Source organism: Zootoca vivipara, chromosome 3 (genome assembly GCF_963506605.1).
Source record: "Zootoca vivipara chromosome 3, rZooViv1.1, whole genome shotgun sequence".
NCBI classification, from domain to species: Eukaryota; Metazoa; Chordata; class Lepidosauria; order Squamata; family Lacertidae; genus Zootoca; species Zootoca vivipara.
In genome coordinates this window covers 37,741,887-37,753,655 of record NC_083278.1, presented here as the reverse complement: position 1 = coordinate 37,753,655, position 11,769 = coordinate 37,741,887, and the positions used below count along the sequence as shown (strand labels likewise).

General features: G+C 38.3%; 1 protein-coding gene across 1 annotated transcript; it reads right to left on the bottom strand.

Annotated features, from left to right (window-relative positions):
* Positions 1-1,135: 1,135 nt before the first annotated feature.
* On the bottom strand, positions 1,136-11,217 carry IRAK1BP1 (interleukin 1 receptor associated kinase 1 binding protein 1). Its single transcript, XM_035109560.2, has 4 exons — positions 10,864-11,217; positions 10,042-10,107; positions 8,802-8,932; positions 1,136-6,671 (listed from the first exon to the last, which is right to left on the bottom strand). The coding sequence occupies exons 1-4, from the start codon at positions 11,134-11,136 to the stop codon at positions 6,389-6,391; spliced, it is 753 nt and encodes a 250-aa protein (XP_034965451.1). The 5' UTR covers positions 11,137-11,217; the 3' UTR covers positions 1,136-6,388.
* Positions 11,218-11,769: the final 552 nt, after the last annotated feature.

Below are 11,769 nucleotides of genomic sequence, written 5' to 3'. Positions count from 1 at the left end.
GACATAAGTCAATATATACACCCTAAAGGAAAATCCCACTTAATGATTGTGCCTTGTAGTCTATTATTTCGTGCATCTTTAGTAAACTTAAGTTGTCTATTGTAAATGACTATATGACTTAGGGGAATGTATTGCTGTATGTACTGCTATGGAAAAAGAAACAGTTATTTATTTGTTTATGGTACATTTACTTATTTTATACCTTTAAAACAAAGTTTGTGTTACAACAAACTTTAATACCATTTCCGTTGTTTGAAAGTATAGTCCAGTTTAAAAGAAAACAAAATACATCTTTAAACAGTTGCATGGTACAAAAATGTAACCATACTTTTCATTTAACACCCTTTGGGAGAAGTAAGCCTCGATCTAGAGTTTCAGATGTATACATACCTGTTCAAAATATAATTGGTGCTGTCAACATAGCTGTTTGGAGAGTAAGGATCTGAATATAACCTCCCATGCTTCCACTGGTGGGGGAAAAATGTTTAAGGGGCTGCTTTTGCACCTCCAAATAGATTATTGGCTCTACCATGTTGGCAGAACACAGCTAAACCTTAGGTTATGTGAATATAATACTGGTAACAACACACACAAAATGTAACAGGCTGTTTGTGACTATGTAACTTCTATTTCAAGAACAATTCAACATGTAATATACAATATCACAATGTGTAATTCCATAAATCAACAGAACATATTCTGATAAATTAAAGTCCAATGGATAATCAGGAGATACAGTCCATTTGGTTATTAATTTGGCAAACAGGCAATAACCACGATATGGTATGCTTATCCTATGCACGGCTGACGAAGCCTGATTGGGCGAAACAAGGTATTATCCCGGAATCCTTGTTGTGCCATACTTTCAAGCTTTCCATCTGATATCTACATGTAAGGAACACTAGAACGCTAGAATCCTCAAAGCAGCGAGACGAACACCACAGGATAAGCATACCATATCGTGGTTATTGCCTGTTTGCCAAATTAATAACCAAATGGACTGTATCTCCTGATCATCCATTGTACTTTAATTTATCAGAATATGTTTATGGAATTACACATTGTGATATTGTATATTACATGTTGAATTGTTCTTGAAATAGAAGTTACATAGTCACAAACAGCCTGTTACGTTTTGTGTGTGTGTCTACCATGTTGGCAACATTGACAGTCTGTGTTAATATGTAGTTTCCAGTCTGGGTTTGAGGACTGCAGGTAGAAGCAACTTCAGGAACTATGTATGCAACACATCTATCAACATGATACTCAATTCATTAGTGCACATATGTTGCGTGCAGTGGATGGCATCTGAGGTTCAAGATTAATATGCATCTTTTATTCATTTGGAGAACTGTGTCCATGGCAATTGGTTTTTAAAATGCAGTTCTGATTTTATCGCAAATACTCCTAAACTTAAAGATAATTCATTTTTATTTGAAGTAGACTAATTGACATTATGATCAGGCCAGTTTAGAAGATTTGGAGGCATGGAAGATTCTGTTTTGGTTGGTAGTTGCCATCACCATCTCCTCTAAATAACCCATTGGCTTTTAAGAAAATAGCTCCAACTAAGAGTATTTGCCAAATCATGATTTGCAGTGGAATAATAAATTCTACTGGCACTAGTCATCCTTGGATACCTATTTTCATTAGCATATTATAATTATGGGATTTGGGACACTGACTTTGTGTTTTTATACATGCATTCTTACTAATGCAGACATTAAACATGAAAATATTTCAGCAGCCTATGTACAGTGATAGTTCATTTCACATTTCACAATGGAAGCATTACAGTAGATTTATCTTGTCCATTTAAGAATTTCACTGTTGATGAAGGCAATCAATTTCAAATGTGTGATTTCCTTTTGTTATCTGCATTGTTATATAAAAGAAATTGGCAAAGAAACATGAAACCCCATTGCTGTAAGTTACTCCATTTATAACTATGTCCCACTTAGCATATATTTATGTATATACTTGTATACATCAAGTATGTGTATGTAACATTGGAGAATGGAATAGTACACATCACCATCGTAGTGTCTGAAAATTACACATTTCAGAACAAAAGAATTCTTATTTGCAGTACACAAATGAATTGTTCCCCATTCATGAATAATTTTGTACTAAGAATTCACAAGCTTATTTTTTTTCTAACATTATTTTGGTAATACATTTGTGTAGAAACACATAAAACTGTAATTGTCTTAGATATACTATATAAGTGCTTTAAATTGCATTGGTTTGACTTAAATTACTGTCATTGGTTAGATTTGACTGATTTGCAAAAATTTTATTGTACCAACACAGAAGAGCTTTTGATTTAGCACATTTTAATATAAGCAATAAATACTGGTTCACTAACTTTTGGAGGGGGAAACCGTAATGAAATGTGTTATGGATAATACTATTGAGAGCAAAGTAATATTTATTTTATGGCACATTTACATGGAAAATACTATGTAGACACTCTTTCTGTTGGTAATTACAGATATTCACACAAGCAATTATCTTGGCAGTTTAAGCAATTAAACTTGGCAGTAATGAAAACAAATGTAAAATGCAGTCTACTGATACAGCTTCTGATACAGAGCGGTCCATTAGTTCCATAATGCTGAACATTAAATTACTTCAAATATTAACCAGTGGTTACTATACAGCGATGTCTGATAGCTGCACATTCCATTTTCTTTGATTGGGAAATAAGTTCATTTTCACTCCAGTATTCAGTCCCTTGTTTGGCTAAGCGGGTTTGAAATTTAATGGTTTCCCAGGGATTAAGGTTGAATTACATTGGTATAATACTGGGTACTGAAGAAATTATCTTTATCATTGTGGTATGAGTAGTGATGCAGCGTTACAAAACCCGTCTTCCTATAGTACTGCTGTGATGTAAACTTGCACAAAATTATTCGTACCATACTGTCAATTTTTCCATGTGTGGTTAATTCAGTTGTTTAACACACTTATCTTAGTTTGGATTGATCTTTTGTAAAGTACCGATTCAAAAGCATGTAGTACTTCTCAACATTTAAAAATGAATGGGGACATAGTTTCAGTACATAAGTCATGTGCTGTGTTACATTTCTTTGTGAAATACCAATTTGAACTTTTAGTTTCATGAGCTTTAGTACCTCTAAAGTGATATTAAGACCCCAGCCAGAACTCAATACACACAGCTCTTAGTGTGCTGATTTCTGCAAAGAGCTGAATCTACTGTGCTGAAGAATGTGGATCCTTTGCTTTGAATCAAGAGCTCCCGGTGGTCTATTTAGTGAAAGCTTAGGGCCACAATCCAGTCGTGCCTTGCATCCTCTAGATGGAATAGGGCATGCAGGAGTTTCCTGCTACCCACCTCCCCCACCCCCCGGCTATCAGACTTCCCACAACTGGAGAGGTGCACTTGTGGGACACCTGTGTCCTAGTGTGTGTGTAAGGGACCGACTGGATTGAGCTTTGTTGTAAATTTTTATGTATCTGAATCTTGCATTTCATGTTCTTGGACCTAAGCATTCATCTGATAAAAGGGCTGTTCAGTTTCTGCTGTAAATAATGTACATATGTTTATAATTCAAAAAAGGTGTACATTTCATATATAGTGGCCAAGTCTGAAAATTATTTCTAATATAACAAAATCTGGTATTGTGCTTTTTTTTTAATGTGCTAACTTTACATAATTTGTATATTAAGATAATTTTAATTACTCATGGAATAATGGTGAAGCAGAGATTTACTTTTGTTGCTCTCATTTTCCCATTTGGTTCACAACATTTTGGAATAAAAGGTACCCTCTGTTTCAGGAAGGTTACATTTATTGCAGGATATTTTTGCTAAAGTATCGTAGATGTGAGATGGCATTTTGAAGATGGAAATAGCATATTTTCTGTTAAAAGACCCAACCCCAAATCTGCCTTTTTAAAGGGTAAATAATTTAAGGAGCTATTTATATGAAAAATCATTTTTCTTTTGATACCAAAAAGGGAGCCGAATGCTGAATATTTGAATTTTAAATAAATGCAGATAATTGCTTCAGGATATGGTATAAATTTTTGTTCATGATATAATTAGTGCTGGAAATTACTACACCTTTAAAGATACAGCACCAAATTTCTACACTATCACATAAGACATTTAACATGGTATATTTATCTCAGATGCATGTTTTAAGGATAGGCTATTGACACACATGTTGAAGTTACATTTTTGGACCATTACACTGCAAAACTTGAAAGTTATTGAGAGAATACCTTAAATCTTGCCACTTAATGTTGAAACATATAATGTAGTGTAACTTAAGGAAATTGTCTGGAACATCTAATTTTGAAACTGACACATTTTAAGGCTTTGCTTACTTTGTACAGTATGGTGTAAATCCCAAAAATGTTCATGTAACCAACATACAGTTTTACAAGTTTAGGTTTTATCAAGGTTATTTTCTTTCTCTTCTGCTTTATCAAGTTATAAAGTGCAGTCTCACACCTGGATGAACAGTGCCCTTTCTTTTTGTACATTACTGATCGAAACTTTTATTGTTATGTGAAACACTTACGTTGGTTTTGATGAATAATACTTGGAATCCTTTTATACAAACTAGAATGTATGTGTATGAATTACTGTCACTGCAATGTAGTAACTACAAACCTATTTTTAAATAAATAGAAAACTCGTTTTTCTAAGCTTTGCTTTTGTTATTAAACTAATATAAATGTGTGACGTACATAAGTTGTGTCTAACAACTTGAACCAATGTGCAATCCTACGTTGACCCAAAAATAAGCCACATCAAGTTCAATGAGTCTTAGTCCCAGGTAAGTTTCTACAGGATTACAGCCTCAATGACTTAAATATAAAGGATATTGATTGGCAACGAGAGTAACTTAATTTCTTAACACAAATGCCCTAATGGAACTGGTAAATTTTACTACCATCATTACATGTGTGAGACAGCCTTACAAATTCTATTATCTGGAGATGTGTGATCAACTTTCTGAAGACACTTATTCTTAACATATACATAGGCAGGTATGATAATAAAATATAAAATGGACATTGTGTTGGGCTAGGAGAATGAAAAACATCTGCATCATTTCCTTGTTAGGAAAAGCTGCCCCGCCCCCTTAACTTTGCTTCCTTACATTAGCAAAGCCAGAATAAATTCCACAAAAATAGCAAACTGCAGATGAAGTGTGAATAGTTCATACAGGTTGGAAAGTTAGAATTTTATTAAACTGGAGATTAAGAAACACTAGGCAGAGTTGTAAGTATAGTTCTATCCTTTTTGTTTAAACTGCATTCCTTAATCTGTGAAACTATTCAAGTAGAAATCACTCATCACCAACACCCAAAAATTAGCAAGTTTTTCATCAACAATGCAGTTTTACAGTATTTCCATTTCTTATTCATAATTTCTTAACTCAGACTGGTTATATTCAAGAAATTTCTCATGTCAGGCGGTAAATAAATTTGAAGCCCAGGAGCTGGCATCCAAGGGATTTCTCCCCTGATTAAACTGCTCTCAGCAGAGATTTCTTGGAACTACATTGACAATGTGGCATTTCACCAAATGCAATTTGTCCAGTGTAAAACACTGGGGAAAAAAACCTGGTTTCTGTCATCAGCCATTAAGAAAAACCAAGTGGCCTTTATGCAATCTCTTCAAACTTGGGAGTAAGAGGGTATCTGGACAAAACTGTTGCCCCACATACACAGGTCTGAAAGACCTATGCGAAGAAAGCATGCCTCCATTCATTTGCAAATCTGAAAATAATCCACATGTACAAAGAGCTGCTGCTTCCTGTTGTAGGAGACAACTTCCAAGTTCATCTCTCTTAAGTTACCAAGCAAAAACTTCCTTGCTCCAGAAACACGCTAAAAAGGCAGACCAGTTCCTTAAAAACTACCAGTAGTATTCATTTTCAGAGTTTATTTTAGTTTCAAATATTCATGATTTCACTTAAAATGTGCAGTGCCTTGGAACATAACCGCTGTGTAAATTGGGAGTTGCCTGTATTTAAATTATTCTAAACAGTATATTAAAAATGTACTTCTATCTATGGCTTTCACAAGCATTCACTAGGTTGATTCCAAAGTTTGTTTTATTCATGGAAGGAGCTGCTGATCATGGAAAGTGTCTTCTATGAACATGAGGGCTTCTTCATGACAGGAAGTTTTCTTCCAAGAAACGAAACGTAAATTGGGATCCAAGCCGCAGCTTGCGTCCAAGTGCGGAGAATTACAACCCGTGCTACAATTTCATGGAACCGTTTAAAAAGTGAACAAACGTCAGAGTCACTTTAACATTTTGATTATGGAAAAGCAAGTTAAGCTTCCCAAGAATAATGCTCTTCCCTAAGGAAAACACAATGATTCAGGACTTCAGTAATAAATCAGTTTACATTTATGTGAGCTGCTTTTTTCCTCTTCCTTTCCCCCTTTATTTCAAAAACAGCATATACCCTTGAGGAAACATAGATAGTGGCACTTTGGAGTCTCTGCTGCAAACCCAGTGAGTCTGGGGTGTTGGCCAAGTGATTTTCCAGGTGGCCCTCCCACTCTTTCACTTCCTCTTCCCTTATTAGCAAAGGCTTCCCAAGGGGCTGGCCAAGCAACTGGCAAACTTCTTGAGCTTTTTGCTGGGCACTCCCAACAGCAGCAAGACAAACCTGACGACTGCAAAATAAACAAAAAAAGATTTAGCTAATTAAAGCAACGAAAAGGGAGTGTGTCAATTAAAACCATTAACCAATGTAGTACCTACTTTTGAGTACTGTATACTCTGCTTGTCAATGAGAAAGAACTTCACAAAGCAACTAACAGTACAATCCTATACAGGTCTACTCAAAAGTAACAGGTAGGTAGCCGTGTTGGTCTGAGTCGAAGCAAAATAAAAAAATTCCTTCAGTAGCACCTTAAAGACCAACTAAGTTTATATTTTGGTATGAGCTTTCGTGTGCATGCACACTTCTTCAGATACACTAGAAACAGAAGTGTCAGACCCTATATATATACAGAGGGTGGTGGGGGTGGGTGGGAATGGGTGATGGGCTGATGGGAGTGGTAAACCTGTAGATGGCTGTTAATGGCTGCTGATGGCTGCAATTAGTCCTGGGCTGAGGTGCTAAAGAAAGCTTGATCATGCATAATGAGATAAGAATCCGATGTCTCTATTCATCCCAGGTGCTTCCATGGTTTTAAGCTTGGTAATGATTTCCAATTCAGCAACTTCTCTTTCCAGTCTGTTCCTGAAATTTCTCTGTAATAAAACAGCTGCTTTGAGATCTTGTATAGAATGTCCTGGGAGATTGAAGTGTTCTCCTACTGGTTTTTCAGTCTTATGGTTCCTGATGTCAGATTTATGTCCATTTATCCTTTGGCGTAGGGTTTGGCCTTACTCAAAAGTAAGCTACTTTGAGTTCAATGAGATTAATTCCAGGTATCAGTGTAGGATTTCAGCCTCTATATTCAGTGATGTTATCACCTCCCCCATTTTACGACATTTAAAATTTATGCAACTTAAACAACTAAATTAACCCCTGTCCCCCACTCCACCAGTTTACATTGTTGTGAAAAACAACAACATACATGTTCCATGTCAGATTGGAAATCCAAGGTAAGTTTGTCAAAGGCTGAGAAAGGCAAATAAAGTTCCGATCTCACACAGAACAGAGTTAATTTGTCTTTTCTTTCCAGAGGAAAGAGCAAAAACCCAGCTCAATGTGTCCAGAGGGAGGTGTATGCTGGTGGTGGAATCTCTCATGTTCTGATATGTTAACACAATTAATAAACACGTAACAAACTAATGCAAAAGTATTTTTCTCCCACAGGCAACGTTTAACTTTTGTGTTAGTTTTGCATGAAAAGTTAGCTGCCCTACCCTTTGATACCATTGATCTAGATTCACTCTTTGAAAGTTTTACCAACTGCATGCTTTCACAGACCCTGCTGCTGCAGTTAAACAGTTTAATAGTTCTTTATGCTTCAGATCTGAATCAAGGCCTATATATACACTTCAGTGGTGGTGTTATATACATGCACTGTCATTTCAACCTTTCCATACCAGAAAGGCAAAACTCTGAAACTAAGTCAACATATTTGTGATTGCATTTATTTTCATTCATTTCTTTTTAGCCTGGCATCCTGCTCCTCATAGGCTGCAATCCTGTTCCCACGTTACTGGGAGTACAGGATTTCACGGTTATTCATGTATCAGCATTGGGGTGCTTGACTGAATGTTTTGTCATCTTAATGATACATTCCAATTTAGAACCTTCAGAAGAATATGGAGCCTTGTTTCGCTTTTTTGTCTACTTTAATATTATATCAACCTCTTTCACATGTCAGCAGTGCTACCGCCACTCTGCTGAAATCATGGGGGATTTGCTCCTGCCATGGCTTGGCTTAGTGCTTCTGGTCTGCTTCTCTCCAAGTCATGAGTAGCAATCAAGGTTTGTTCTTGGTTACTGTTCATGGTTTATTTGGGGAAAACAAAAGATGAGCTTGAATTCTTACATAATACAGCTTGCTTTCCAGCAACGGGACAAAAGTAAAACACCTGCAGTTTCCAACTGTGTGCACTAGCACATTCACTTTAAACCATCATTTATTTTAATGATGGTTTTAATATTATGTAGGAGTCATATCTATATGAACGTGTGTATTCCACCAGCTGTTTTCTTGGACTGGGCAACAGAATAGAAGCTTTGGCTACTTATTATGAGAACAGATTCCCAGAGGCATGGCACTGGTAAATCAAGCTAGCAAGACGTAACTTTCTGGTAAAAGGAGGAAGACATAACTTACCGAAGGGCATCTACTGCCTCCACTGTATGGTAAAAGTGAGGTGGGCTGATTATGATAGAGCTACCTAGCTTCTCAACAAGGAAGTTACAGACCTCTTGCATTTTGCCGAAATCACGGAATGTAATGCAGACCTATATGGGAATGTAAAAATTTGTAGGTCTTTTCAGTGCCTTAGCTAAAAATTGGCTAAAGATGAATAATACAAGATCAATTATAATATGCATTTTGTACAAAGCTAAATTAGATTATACTTTCATTTATATGCTACCTCGGTACAGAGGAAGTTTTGCTCCATGTGGCTTACATAGCTTTCAGCAATACATGAAAAATACTCATATCTGTATGCTTATTATCATATGGAATTATAGCAGACAATTTTTGTCATATTCAAGTTTTTAGAATAACAATTGTTTTGTAGAACCAACTACTGAGAAGCAATGAATTTACAGAGTTGGAAAGACACTCAGGAAATCAATATTAACCCCTGGTTTACAACCGCACATCGATATGCTCCTAATATTTTAAGACAATTCAATCCTTTTTTTTTTAAACTTGGCAGTAACTTCCAAATAACCATGCTACAGAACTGCCTTAGAAGTAAACAGTGAACAGTGCATGAGAAGTCCCGTTGTGTTAGGGCTGCCATACGTCTGGAATTGACGTCTTGGCGTTTTTGTAAAAAGCTCAACAATTTCAGTGGCTTCCTTTAAAAACAGCAAACTTTTGGGCCTTCCTAAAAAAAAAGCTCAACAACTCAACTTTTTTTACTACCGTACACTGTGTTCAATAAGACTTCCAGATAAGCATGTATGGGATTGAAGCCTAGATCCAAGGCTGCAATTCTAAACACAATTCGCATAAAGAAAGCTTTTCTTAGTTTCAATATGAATGTTTTGAGGATTGGATTGTAAATTTGGTAGATGTTTCAATTTCTGCTTCCATAAATAACCACCAGTACCGGTATCTCATTATCCAGTGTGCTGTGATGCTGACATACCGGTAGTTTTGTAAGGCTATTAAGATGGTATTGCAGGAAAATACTTCAGGAGTGGGATGGCAAAAAAGATAATATATAAACTACCACAAGCAGTAATGCTGTAATGCATGGGTGTGGAACCATTTTCACCCTTGAGCAAAAAAGCATATTAGGACATAGTTTCACATTTCTTGTTTAATGCTCAAGGTATAAAAAATATGGTATTTGAGAAACATTACCAATACTCATACTTAAGACACTTGCCTCTGCTTCCATCTTATACACGTTGTCTATTCTACTAAAGTTCTTTGTCACAGTCATGTCATTCTCCTAGGGAAAAAAACAGAACATCTTTAAGTACAAAACTAAGGAAGAGAATGCATTTTGGTGACATTATGGTTGCTTAATTAGTACTAAGCAACGCAGCAGAGCATCCTATTTCAAGGTAAAAATAAAAATTAAATCTGGCTTAGCATAGATGAGTAAATATTGTCTTCACCCACAATTACTGTATCAAATACTATTCTGGACTGTTAACCCAACCTAAGTAGAGCATGAAATAATTTATCATCCAGCCTGTTACTGTATAAATATATCTCGTTGCACAGAATACAGAGAGCAATTTTAAAAACCTGGTTGCCATCTTCAACCTGTGTGCAGCCTTGAGTTCACTGGCAGCAGGGCAGGATGGAAATGCAGCAAATACACAATCAGGAAATACACAATAAACTTGGGCTTGTAGCCAAGGGTTTACTCTCTAGCCTAATCATTCCACTGCACTGGTTTTGCTCGGTTTGAAGGGTATGGTGTGGAACCACTGCCCCTCCACGTGTTGCAGCTCGACTCCCATCAGGTCAGTGGTGTTGAGGATATCTCTAGGGGTACAAGCGGCCCACCCCTCCCACCCAACTATAAAAGAGAGTGAAAGCTTTTCGGGTGCAGAAGACGGTGATGATGGAGAAGCCCATATCCTCCACCCTCATCCATTTTTGAAGTGCGAGCTGAGGTGTAGCCGCAGAGAAAGCCGTTGAGGCTGCGCGCATGCGCGAGAGGTGGGTCGGATCTCCTTCGCGCCCTCCAACCCACCGAGATTCCTCCGCGCTGCCGGGCGCTCTGGGCGACATAATCCAGCCTCCGAGTGACGCTGCTCTGCGCCGCTCCGGCCTCCCCTTTCTTGCTCTTCAGGTAAACGGTGACTTTCGCCCGGTCCGGGCTGGCGCTGAGCTCCGAGGTGCCACTGACGTGAACTTCCCTCCCCGGCGGCCTCGGGACTTCATTCTCCCGGCTGTTGTCCCCCCCGGCGGGAGGAGGGACCAGCTCGGCAAACACCCGGGCTGGAGAAAGCGGCGGTAACGGCATCTCTCCCGCCGCGCCGAGGGAGTTGAAGAAAGGAGACCGTTAAGGCGCCATGGCAACGGAGCCCTCCGCGCCCAAAGCATCACGGGGGATGTAGTTCTTGACTCGGCCGGGTCACGTGGCCTATCCGGCGTCCCCTGTCGGGAGTGGCTCCTCGGCGCTTGGGAGCGCGGCGTCCCAGGATTCGTAGCGCCATCTTCCCGAACATGTGACGCCTGCCGAGGTGCGCTGCTTTGTTCTGCCGAGGGAACCCGCTGCCCTGTTCAGTTTGAGTGCTCGGAGCTTGTGGGAGTTCCCTTAAGCAGCTTAGTCGAGTTTTTTATTCTCTCTCTCTCTACGTGGAGTGTCCTTAGAGAATAAGTTGGTAGTTTTCCTTCCAAGCAGCGTTAGCTCGATTCCAAGGAAAGGGTTCGTTAGCAACACGGGAGAAAACTCGCCTGCACATGAGCCAGCTAGCATAGGCTGCACATGCACCCTTTCACATATTGAATTTCTTTGGCGACGTTTTAGAAATGAAAATATTATGCAAAAGCAAGGCATGTTTGCCTACTTAAGTGCTGGAGAAGCCCGTCTAGCTGTATGAGGCTTAGTCGAAACGGAATAATTTTCTTCTTCCAGTAGCGCCTCAGAGGCCAA